Below are 12857 nucleotides of genomic sequence, written 5' to 3' on the forward strand. Positions count from 1 at the left end.
AAAAGTTACAACAAGAGACCGGAATCTAACGCTAGAGGGTCGGAGGCTGAGATGGGACGGAAGGACGTTTTCCATCACAGAAAAGCTCACTACCCCCCGGGCAGATAGCGAGGCCAGGACAGAATCCGTGTTGCAGTCGTAATATTACTGGTGGTTCTGGGGCAGTAAAACGCGTCGGACGTAATAAAACGTTTCTCGGTTTAAGTTGTCTTTTAGGGAAACGCACTTTCGGAACGGCCGGAGGATCGGCGAGTACGGTGGGGTGTATTAAACAAAGTATTCTCCGCGGTTATCTGCAGCACCGGGGTGCGAAGACGTTACTCTGTAGCACGGAGCTCCGGAAACACGCAGGATAAATACAAGAGATGATATTTATTATTTGCAAAAGCTGTTTTATTGTTAAAATACCTATTTCAGATGAATCCAGGCTTAGCGGAGCGTGTTCTGATACCTCTAGCGGAGACTGCTGATCCTGCAAACAAAATGAATGCTTCGCCGCTACGGTATCAGTGCTCAGAAATTAACATGTCATTCACATCGGAGAGAAATCACTTCTGCCTGCAACAGTTACCGTGTATACGAAAAAAAACTCATTACTGGCGGGTGCTCCGGCGGGCCGCGGATTTTGAGCCTCCGTCAGCGGATAAATCGGAAAAGGAACCGGCTTTAATATAACTGGAGTGTGAGTGGAGTGTGAGTATATATATATACACTGTGTGTGTATATATATTGTATATATAAACTCCGTGGCAGCGGGTGGAGAGTCCCCTCTGATAAGGAACGGGGGGAGGCTGATGGAGGCTGGAGTCCCGACGGATTCTTCTCCCCGGGGCTTTGCTGCAATATTTACTGCTTTTCTCCCGTTTGCCAGTTTAAACTTTGCCGACACCGTTTCCCCGAGGTTCGGCTTTTCTCTTCCTCGCGGTTTCATATTTTTTTTTGTTCTCTAAAAAACCTAAACTACTAACTCATATTTTTTTGACAGTTAAATAATTGAGTGTTTTCTTGCCCAGAAGCAAATCCCCGCCAGTATCATGAAGACGGAAAAAAGTGCTTTGGAAGAGAGAGGCTTTGATTAATTCGCAGAAGCCGTGCGGGGAAACCTTAGTGCTGGGAATAGAGATCCATACAGCGGGTACTGATCCGGTTTAACTCTTCCTCTGCCACGGGGTGAGCGCCCCCCATAATAATAATAATAATAATAACTCTTCACTGTGACGCTGGCTTGAGTTTGTGTTTACGCGATATATGATGTTAGATTTTCCTGGGAAGCTGCCGTGCATGCTGGGTAACGGGGGATTTAAACGGCCCGTTAGCTGGCCCTCTGCGGTCTGCATCCGACACGCTCTTCTAAATCGCGTGTAAAGAGCGTGTCCTGCGAAGCGGTCAGTGCCATTTAAAAACGCTGACCCCGCTTCCACACGCGGCGGCACCGGCGCTACAGCGAGGACATTGTGTACACGCAGCGTAAAGACGCCCAATTAAAGCCTCCTAAACCATTCGACAAATATCATAACCCATTTTACAGATCGTTCTACCATATTAACGCCGCGCGCGCCTCAGGAAACCGATGGAAGAAAACGGTTTATAATCCCATCTATAGAATAAACGGCACGCAGCAGTTTTCCGCGGCTCTGATGGCGGAGCTGGGAATCGGCAGGTTCACCGTCCGCATAGAATACCTCCCTAAATCTCAAGGTTAACCCATTGATTCATGTACCCACGGCTTCCATACAGAAGAAGAAACGGGGAGAGAAAGAGCGAGACGCGGACAGAGAGAGAGACGGTGAGGAGGGAAACGGAGATACAGAGGAAAAAGGAAAACGAGGGCGAGCGAGGGGTGCGACTCGTAACCGAGAGCAGGAGAGGAGAAAAGAGTTCAAAAGAATGGAAGGAGTGAAAAGGAGAGCAAATGGAGAGATGGGAAGGAAAGTAGGACAGAGAGAAAGGCCAATGGCCAGAAGAGGAGGGAAAAAAGCAGAGGAGGAAAAAAGAAAAGGAGAGAGAAAAATGGGAAGAAAGAAGGACTATTACAGAACAACTTGCATCACTTGTCAGATTGTGGGTGAAACGGAATAAATATGGTTGAGCGAGAAGAGCTAAAGTGTGGAGAGGAGAGAAAGGATTTTCAAATGAGGAAGGAAAAAAGATTGCGATCGGAAGGTTAGAAGCCAGGAGGGGATGGGAATGAGAGAATCAGAAGGTTGATGTCAGAGAAGGTGCTCGGGTAATCTGCCACCCTCTCAGAGATCTGTGCCAGAGAGGGGTGGAGGAGCGATGGGGCAAACGCCAGCAGGGGCCGAGATAACCCTCACTTAATACCTGCCTGGAATTCGAAGGCTTGTGAAGATTCTGTAGAAGGACGCTGATCTTCTGACATCCAGAAAAAATGACGTGCTTCGCGGAGATTGAGCTTCCAAATAAGCAGCGGAGTATATCGGGCAGACAAATGTGGGGCAGGATTCAATAAATGATAACGCGGTCATTTTCATTTCCAATCTCCCAATAAAGCAGATGAAAACGCTGGCTGAAGGAGGCCCAGAAAGCCTCGGGCAGTTTATTGAGAGCAGCAGAAAGACAAAATATTCATTTCCAATTAGATTTATATGAATCACTTCATAAAGCATGCGCTGCCCAAAACACTGAGACCAGAAAGCCTCTCTCAGCAGACGCCATAAACGGCCCGCGATTTACTGCGCGCGAGGCCATCCGCTTATACTTTTAACTTAATCATACGTGTCCAGAACGGGTTTTACTTATTGACTTGCTACAATGTAGCCGGATTTCAGCGTCCAATCGCAATGCTTACTGCCGTTAACCCTTTCAATGTATGAGATGTGATTTACCGGATACCATGATTTCATTAAAGAAGCTGCTGGGATTGGGCAGAAATGTCTGGGATTTCGTGGTTCTCTAATTATCTGTAATGGAAACGTCGCCTGCTCGCTCTCTCTCGGATGGTGCCTCTTCACGCGACTTATTTCAGCCCAGGAACGCGTTCACGTCCTATACGGACCATAAAGCATCGGCTTTTAGGACACCACGGGCGATGCTCTTCACCTTGTTGGGTTCTCACCCGGGGCTCCATCTCCCTCGTTTGCCCTGTCATGGGGTCTCCAACACCACAGCTGTTTGGGGTCTACCAAGGCGGTGGGGTAGTCGTCCCGTGTCTTTCAAGTCTGAACGTTTTATACATTTTATCAACAGGTTCCTTCAAACCATTCTGAAGGAACCCGCCGGAAAAGGACTTCACCGACTTCCCTTCGTTACAAAGATTAACAAAGTATGCATTGGATCACATTTAGTATTTTTGATGCGACCCGTGCTCCGAGGACAAGCCGTCGTGTTTCTAGGTTTTTACCTTTTTGATATTTGAAGCGAAATCCCTACAATTTGGGAAATGAAACCAGCTCAGAATGAAATGATGTTTAGAGCGTGCGCGACGCGCCGCGCGGTATGAAAGCGGCTGTTTGTATTGTGTATTCAGCAGAGCCGCTTTAATCAAGTAATCCTGTCACCGTTCAGTGATCTGATTATATCCGGCTTGTATAAAGAGGGAATGAGGTTACGCAGGTCTAATGACATCACCAGACATCTGTATTACCGGGGAGGGATAACGGGTGGCAGAGGCCAGCCTATGGGCTAGATTGTGCCTTATGTGCCTAAAACTGATACTTTTACAAAAAACTGTAAAAATACATTTTTCCCAATTGTTTTTGCTGATCACAGGAATTCTCTTTGGGTTTTTTCTTTTGACGGCTCAAAGCGCAGGCTTTCCTAATGCTCCGTAAAATGTAACAGGAGAGACAGAATACAGTGCAGCCCGATTTACAGAATACTTTCCAGGAGACCCCGACGTCTGTCATGTGTATGGGGTATTGGGGTATTGGGGTGTAGAGGGGTATTGAGGTTTTATTACCCACTCAGTATATAATGCAGCCTAACCTCCGGCTTACGCATGGACACTAGTAGAGATTCATTTTAAGCTCGGTAGCCCTGCTGAGTTTAATTCCCCCCTTCGTACATTGAACGGGGCCAGCGGGGCGTCCGCGATCACCTGTACCTGCGCTTTCCCGGCCGCTGTGATTACTGCGGGGAGAAAAAACGCGTGACAGGTAGAGCAGGACACTGAGGCTATTCATTAACGGCACCTCTGAAGCTTTCGAGAACACAAACACAATTGATTTTTCTAATGAAGCTCTGAATGTCGAGACGGCAGCAGAGGTGGGTTTGAATAACCTAATATATATAAGCTTACAATAGACTGCCTGCACAGCGAGGAGTATACTCGGGGCGATCAGACATAGCAGACGGTGGAGAGACACGCGGAAGAATATGGGATTGGAGCAATTAGCAGAATTTTCTAAATTCCTTGATTTCCCTTCATTGGCCCAACAGACCTACAGAAGAGACGGCCCCGGGGCCGGGGTGTGCCCTATCTGAAGGCGATTATATGAGTTTTGGTAAATCCATTTACTCTGATGAGGTGGCATGTGCTGATGTGACAACTTCTCACACAAATCATTCTTTGGTTGCAACATTGTAGACAATGAGTGTCGGACAGAGTAGTCTGTCGCTCCCGGGTACCCCCCTCTCTGGGAAAGGAATAATGATCGCTCCAGTTATAAAGGCGAGACACGAAGGTACGCGGATATAAACAAGCTCATCCTCCAGCGCAGGGGCGATGGTGGAGATCCGTAGTCTGTCCCTCCCGGGTACCCCGCTCTCTGGAGAGGAATAATGATCGCTCCAGTTATAAAGGCGAGACACGAAGGTACGCGGATATAAACAAGCTCATCCTCCAGCGCAGGGACGATGGTGGAGGTCCGTAGTCTGTCCCTCCCGGGTACCCCGCTCTCTGGGGAGGAATAACGATCGCTCCAGTTATAAAGGCGAGACACGAAGGTACGCGGATATAAACAAGCTGATCCTCCTGCGCAGGGGCGATGGCGGAGGTCCGTAGTCTGACCCTCCCGGGTACCCCGCTCTCCGGGGAGAGATAATGAAAGCACCGCTCCAGTTATAAAGGCGAGACACGAAGGTACGCGGATATAAACAAGCTCATCCTCCAGCGCAGGGGCGATGGTGGAGGTCCGTAGTCTGTCCCTCCCGGGTACCCCGCTCTCTGGGGAGGAATGATGAACGCACTGCTCCAGTTATAAAGGCGAGACACGAAGGTATGCGGATATAAACAAGCTCATTAGCTAGACGTCCTCCAGAGCAGGGACTGCCAGGTTGTTTCGGACGTCTCTTTGTATCGTGTGAGTGGCCAGGTAGTACCTGTCAGGGGGCGCAGACACCCCTAAACCCATTACCGCGTTTTGCCCCCCAACCGAAGGAGACATTAGGGCCCCCGGAGAGCAGCCAGGCATCCGACACCAAGCCGCGCTCTCCTTCCTCGCTCCCCGGAACATTACCCAAATGACCTGCTGTTCCCATTCCTTTATTTCTCTTTTTTGTCCTTCATCCCTTTTCCCACCTCCCGTGTCCATCTCTCCTGCTGTTTTTACTCTCTGTTGGAATGTAAGAATTTCTAAATACCTTCATTTAAATGTAAATTTTGCCTTTTCCGCTCCATTCCAATCTAGCGATATTGCTTGCAGTATTACCCTGCGCTCCATGCCATAACGCAACATTTGCCTGCCTTTAATTTCTCTCCCTTCCTTTCTTACTTCAATAACTTTGCCGTCATCTCCAAGCCGTCTCGAGATCGTCTGCCCCTCATCTGCGGCCTCTGTCAGTCTTCGTCGGCGTTCAGTCCATCAGGCAGGCTCATCACCATGCAAAGTTGGGTTAAATTCTCTGTACTTAAGACGTCTGGATATTTTAGAAATTGCCTATTTTTGGTGTTAAGCTCTATGCCGCCTGCCCGACCTCCCGGCAAAGGATGTTTCCCGTCGGCTCCGAACCCCTTTAAAAGGGGTCAGGGACCTCGGCGTTTCTATTGGCTTCATGACATCATGACGGGCTTCATGACATCATGACGGGCTTCATGACATCACAGGCTGGCTCAATGGATGGAGGGCTGCAAAGCCCAAAAGAGAGAGCATTCTGTTGAAATATTAAAGATTCGGATACATGGTAACGTAAATCTACATTTCTGCCGGGATTCTCTCTATTCTAGAATCTTCTCTGAACACCGCTGTTACTCCACTATTGTTTTACAAGGCAATAGAGGGCAGAATAGATGTCAAAACCGGCACAAAATGAAAAGCAGAGGGATTTTTTTTTCTTGTGGGATAATTACTACTGCAACCTCGGAGCTTATCAAATAAAGTCACAGAAACCAAACCCAGATCGCTCCGGAGGATGGAAGGAGCGGATTTTTATCTTTGAAATGATAAAAATTTGCCTCCTAACAGCCGATAGTCTGCGCGGCCTCAGGATCCGCCATGAAAATGACTTTTATCTGGCAGTAGCTTTCATCTGCTCTCCCCGATCCCCATTTACCTCTCTCCGCGTATAATCACGCTCCGGCTCCCTCTTTTCGCCCTACAGATGGAACGAGGGAGGCTTTGTGGTTGATTCTCTCGCTTGTGAAGTTAATGACTTTGGATTGAGACCAATTCATGTCCGACGCATGACCTTGGGAAGGTTTTTATGGATTTGGCGCGCAGCACATTATGGTGTGTTTGCTGGTCTTCCTGCCATATAAAGGGTTAATGGACCCGGGAGTCTCTGGTGCCTCGGCGCTCCGTGACGCAGAAAAACGCGAGACCCAAGAGGCTCACGCAGGCGGCAGAGAACTCACTGCCTACAACGTTGCAAATCTCAATTCTGAATTGTGTGAGAGCCTCAAGAGAGCCGAGGGTTTAATGAATTCATACCCAGACCTTCTCATTGCACTGGCACCTACCACCTCTGCCAGAAGGATATTCCACATATCCACAACCTGTATGGTCTCCCTAGTTCTGTAGATTATACACTGCGAGGGTCTCTGCAAACAGAAGACTGCAGATGATTTAGCTTTGGTGGTCTCTGCAGACAGGTTTTAAGGGGTCTGTGTAGAAGGACCAGTTTTTTGGGGGGTCTCTGCAGACTAGTTTTGGGGATCTTGTTTAGTTTTGGGGGGGGGTCTCCGGAATACCTTTTTGTCGGCACTATGCAGGCTGAAGTTTTGTTGGCCTCTGCAGACTGGTGTTTTGGGGTCTCTGCAGACTGTACGGTTATGGGGGTAGAGTAGTGGGGTCAGTGACTTACCGCACAGTTGACTGGTACAGCAAATCCTCCCTCTTGCGGTAATTCTCCATGTGAGAATAGTTGGTAGAGAACATAGCATCAAACGTGAAAATCTTCTGTCTGATGGTCCCACCATCCGTCACCTAAAAAGGAGACCATATAACACATTATCAACGGCACACGGATGCCAACACGTTAAAAATGGCACACGGATGCCGACACCTTAAAAATGGCAGCTGACAATGTAGGACAAGACATTAACACGCAAGAAACAAACAGGAAGACAATGTGTCCAACAGGTTCATTATCCTTACAGATGAAAGTCATTTCCACCCCTGGCGATAGCATAAAGCCGGTAACACAGACGTTACGACCCGAGCGTGTCCGACACATTTCCTAAAGACCAGAGCCAAGGTGCAGCCATGACAATCAGACGCGTAGCGTGTTATAACTTTATTATTATCTATTGCTTTATATAGTGCCAAGGTCCGTAGCGTGTCACATGACGGGTGCACGTTTGAGGGGCTCCTTGCCTGGACATCTTGGGGTTCCCCTGAGCAGATACCGCCTCCCTGCCTATATACTATATCTAAAATCATTCATATTTTAACTATTTCGGGGCTGGGCTGCACATCTTAGAAGGAACCCCTCAGGCGTGGATCTGCCCCAAGGTGCCTTCAGCATCAAATTAATGTTTCAATCCGGAAACTCTGGAACCTTCCCCGGTTCATTAGACCAGGAGGAGAGAGAAGGGGACGCTGAATCTTCTCAGCACCGGGGTGCAGCAAATCTCCTTCACTTTTCCTGCGTTTTCATTACTTTGCTGTAGAGAAGGGAGAAATTGCCAAGAAAGCGCCGGCACATACGGCGCGTCGGGATAAAGATTTCATTAGAACAAAATCTGCAGCCACAAAAATATCATTACAAGGAAATATCTCACAGTCCACGGAGCCGAGCGGACCGGGGGGTCCGGAGCGCCGGAGGCAGCCGATCAGCGCCGTCATACAGCCGTACGGAGATTCGTGGCTTCCACAGACCCGCTTTATTATATTGCGTTGGGCTGAATTTACCACAACGGTATTTTAGAGCCCTGAATAAAGTCATAAATAGAATTATAAAAATGAATATTCTTCTGTTTCCCTGGAAGCGCAGCAGCAGCTCGGACGGCGTGTAATGTCAGTATTCCCGGGCCTGGCCAGTAAGACCCCAGGCTGGGCTCCCACCTCACGATTCAGCACTCGCTCTTTGGGATTTAAGGTCATTGTGGGGGTCAATGGACGGATTCTCAGGGAGACGCTGGAGATATACATTTAGGGTACAAGACATTTATTTATTGATGTACATAACGGAATCACTTTATCTGATCAAATCGCCAAATGTATCACTTTGCACCCAAATTCCTCCCACCTTGTATAACTATCATTTTTTAAAACGTCCAAAGCAAACAGATTTCTGAATCGGTGTCCCCGGGTGTAAGGGCTGCATCCGTTCCTTCATACAGGTAATAGCTTCGCGTTTCTCGCCGTGGCTAATTGCTGTGTGAAACCCATTAGATTAATTAAAAAACTTTTCCATATTGGGCAGATTAAGGGACGTTGGGATATGGACTCTCCGTAATGAAGCTGTCGCAGCGACTCGCGCATTCTAATTACCTCCTCATCTCAAGAGAACCGCAATCCTTTGAGTGTTGCTGAGAGAACCGCGGGGAACTATCCTTCGTGGCTCTCAAAGAGTTAATTATGCAAGTGATTTCTACCCGCGGCAAGCATTCCCCTTTACATTGACGTTCTGGACTAAGACGCCAACATAATTGCTTTAAAAACAATCCATGCTTTCTGATGGTATTAGGGCTTCATCTCTGAAACAGTCTATAATCACGCAATGGGAGTTAAATGGCCAGGCCTGGAATATAGCGTCGTAAAAGCCCCCTGTATTACCTCCGAGCCCCCATACGGACTGCTGTACATGTATTTCTCTGTATATTCTCTCACTGCGGGCTTCACACAATTCATTTCCCAAGTCACGGCAAAGAGAAAAAGGCTTCGGAGCCATAACCCAGAGACCGCGCCGGTGTCCGTGGTCATTATTGATTTGGCGTTACTATCCGTAACTTGGAAAGCAGACGCACGGATGCACAATGTATGGATATACAATCATCCTCGTGGCTTCACCCCGTTATTTTCTCCGTACGCCGGGTGCTAGTCACAGAGCCTGTGAGGACATGTCTACCATCAGCAACATTCAGCCAAAGAGGAGCGCGCGAGCGTCGGGTTATTTATTACCGGCTTCTCATTCAGTAATCGCTTTTCTTGCCATTATGAAACTGCGTCAGTATCTTGCCTGCTGCCTGCGTTGACCTCAGCTTCCATACTGCCTGCCTTGGTCTCCGGCACGGACCTTAACTATGTCACCAGCCAAAGAACTGGTTCCCGTCATCCTTTCTGCCCAAACCGGTTCTTTTGGCAGATTATTTTCGCCCCGATCTAGTTATGGGCTCTACTCGTTATCGCTGTTTCGTAGAAGCTGCCATCACCGTTGATAGCGACACTAGAGACCGACACGTTATGTCACCGGTAGCACCAAAACTTTGGATAACTTCCGGCATTAGCGGGAATCTGGCTTTTAATGAAGCTAAATAACTGAATCAAGAAAAGCAAGCAGCGCGGTTTCCCCGCTTCCATCGCAGGATCCTATTTATTGCTTCCTTTGTAAAACACGCGGTGACCTCTTTTTCGCCATCCAACTCTTTACCGAGTACAATCACAGGGGACCTCCTGCGTTTCTGCCGCGCAGTCCTCGCAGCAAACCCCCGCCTCACCTCTCATTTCTGAGCAAGTCCCAGCAGAGACCAATCAAGCGCACATTACTTTCATCCAAGTCTCCTACCTGAAAACGAAGCGCCTGCGCCGCGCAGCGTCCTACCCTCGTCCGCGGTAAAAGCTGAGCACGCAGCACTTTCAAGGACACATTGTTACCACTCGCACCCCCAACCAAACAATTACCAACAAAAATACTCGTCATCAACTTGAAATGCCGCTCCGGCTCGGGGCTGGGGATCTGCGGTGATAACGGGACGCCGAGGGGATTTTCCTGCCGGGCTTTAAGTTCGCTTTCTTTACACATCGAGCATTGCCTGTGCCAGCAGATCGTCTGAGCTGGTAAAAAGCGGTCCCCCTACTGCCATTAGCTTTAACTCTGCTACTAATGAACTATTGAGAGCTTCCCATTACACTATTAAGGAAAAAGAGTTATTTTTTCTGCTCATTGATTTCTAATCAATTTTTGGTTAAATTTCCACTAAGTACTTCTTCCCCCCGGAGGCGAAAGTATTACGCAGGAGCCGACGGTCTTTTCTAATTATATAGAGGCTGGCACGCGTCTCGATCATTTACATATACGAATGGATACTTTAGCCGCTTTCACACATGTACACGTGTAACCGCGCATTGTGACCTAATTCCATATCTGCGATGATGTGGATGCAGCTGAAGCAAAACGAACAGGAAGTGGAGGGAGCAACGGAAAAAAGCTTCCCCCAGAAACCTGCGAAAACTCATCTGCTGGTCTGGCAGGACAGTCTTAGAAAATTGCAAATGTTATGGAATCACCTTGCATTTTATTGGGGGGGGGGGAAATATCAGAAGGCACTGAAAAGCATGGAGGTTATTAGGTTTTAAGGATTGGAACAATCAATGGTGAAGAGATCTACATAGCACTATTCTTTGCTGCCCTAACGTAGGTCCTACAAGCATTTTATTCAAATCCTTCTTTCACGTGCACCTTTCTAATATATCCCTGTAATAAAAGCAGCGGTATTACCAAAAAGAAGTCCGTTGTGAGATTAATTCTAGCACAAGGGACACAAAGTGGCCGTCACCAGACATTCCCCTCTAGCACACAAAGTGTTAAAGCCGTCCCCGAGCTCAGCGATACAGGAATTGAGTTCTTGGAGTTCCAGTTGTTATGACAGGCTGAATCTCGGAGGTAGCAATAAAATAGTTCTCCGTTGGCATTATCCGGCGCTGGCCGCTGATTCGGCTGCTTTCCTCCCTTGTTCCTTCGATGCGATTCTGCAAACTCTTAGCTCCGAAGGTTTAATAGGTTTTAAGCGTTCTCCGAAGACCCCGTCAAATCGGCGCTGCCTGCCACCGTATAGTAACCAAATGAGACAAGGCAATTTATGACACCAGCTGTCTCTGTCAAAACTCCAGCTCCCCAAATAGGCTTTCGGAGAGCAAATTATCACTCACGGCGGCCTCTGCACGACATTCAGCCGCGACATGGCACGGAGACGGCCGAGAAAGGCACGGGGGTTAGAACAAAAATGGTGGCCCTGGGTACAGAGGACGAAAAGGCGCCGGATATCTCAGCGCAGCGAGAAATTCTCCCATCATTTATTTCTTTTGCAGAGAATGGGATTTGGCGAACGCCTGATAAATAATGCATGTCCGCTCGCGGTGCCTCGGGGTCCGCTCCTAATCTGCACGGATCTCCGCGGTTCCGTCTCTCATGCGGTTATTTCTGCCCTTTCTCGGTGTCCCTTTGCTTTCCTGAATCTTTTTCCCTCACCTTGATCTCACCTTTTTATTCTTGCACCTCGAGGTGTTCAGTTCAGATGGAAATCCTGTTTGTCATCGCGTCACGTCGCTCGCACTCCTGCTTCTTAGAAAGAGATAGACTAAAGAGCAAACCATTCTTATTTTTTTCTTCTAGGAATGGGCCTTTTTAATTGCGCCAGATGCCCCCCCGGACCCTTTATAATCTACCACGGGAATGACCCGGTCGTTGAACGAATGTCTTGGTGTTCGAGTGTCTCTCACTGTGACTCTCGGGAGGAGGACGGACTCCCCTCCAGCCTTTTCTCTACAGCATTGGGTAGAAATGGTGTAGGTTTGGGGCAGTTTGTCACATCGTATGTATTGCTGGGAATTATGGTATAAATGGCTCAGAAGGGCCCACAGGAAAATAAGTGAAGTCCAGAGGCCCCGGTGTTATAAGTTACATAGTTACAGAGTTCATATGGTTGAAAAAAGACCGAAGTCCATCAAGTTTAACCCTTCTACCCAACCTTCCTATTCCCGATCCAAGGATGAACCAGGTAGCCAGTTTGGGGGATTAAAAGATTTGGAGTTCAACAACAGCTCAATAGCTACAAACTTTCTAAGGCGGATCAGCACATTTTCATGATGTCCCTGCTGGGTTTAGAACTCTTTTTAGTTCTGAGCAGGCGATAGAAGTAGGGCCGGTAAGGGCCATAAATACCCCTAGCATACAATCAGACAGGTCAAACTATATTAATAAACATATTAGGAAAGTCACATACTGAATGTATGCTGGTGCGGGAAAGAAGTCTTCCTGAGGTTATTCTAAGTAAAAGTCCAAACATATATATTATTATTATTATTATATAAAACAATATCTAATAATAATAAAGATTAAGGATGTCCTGCTCCTGAGAGGAGATACGATCTTCATATAAGATTATATAATGATACAGGGACAGCGTACAATGAGTTTATGCATGTTACGGGAACCCAGTTCTATATAAAGTCAAGCTTACTACAGAACACTAGTCTTTTTTAATGAAAGATAATCAATCACCTTGATTTACTCCTGGGTTTACGATCATCGATTGACCATCAAGCTTAAAGTTTCCTGATGCGCAGTTTATTTTTCAA

The 12857-nt window shown here is 47.6% G+C and overlaps 1 protein-coding gene across 2 annotated transcripts in view; it reads right to left on the reverse strand.

Moving 5' to 3' along the window:
* IGSF21 (immunoglobin superfamily member 21) overlaps window positions 1–12857 on the reverse strand; it is a 127733-nt gene that overhangs the window by 73303 nt on the left and 41573 nt on the right. For both annotated transcript variants that reach the window (XM_053451915.1, XM_053451916.1), the window contains exon 3: window positions 7201–7322. In XM_053451915.1, the coding sequence (XP_053307890.1) occupies window positions 7201–7322 (122 nt within the window). The remainder of the gene's footprint in view (window positions 1–7200; window positions 7323–12857) is intronic.

This window comes from Spea bombifrons, chromosome 12 (assembly GCF_027358695.1).
Source record: "Spea bombifrons isolate aSpeBom1 chromosome 12, aSpeBom1.2.pri, whole genome shotgun sequence".
Taxonomy (NCBI): domain Eukaryota; kingdom Metazoa; phylum Chordata; class Amphibia; order Anura; family Pelobatidae; genus Spea; species Spea bombifrons.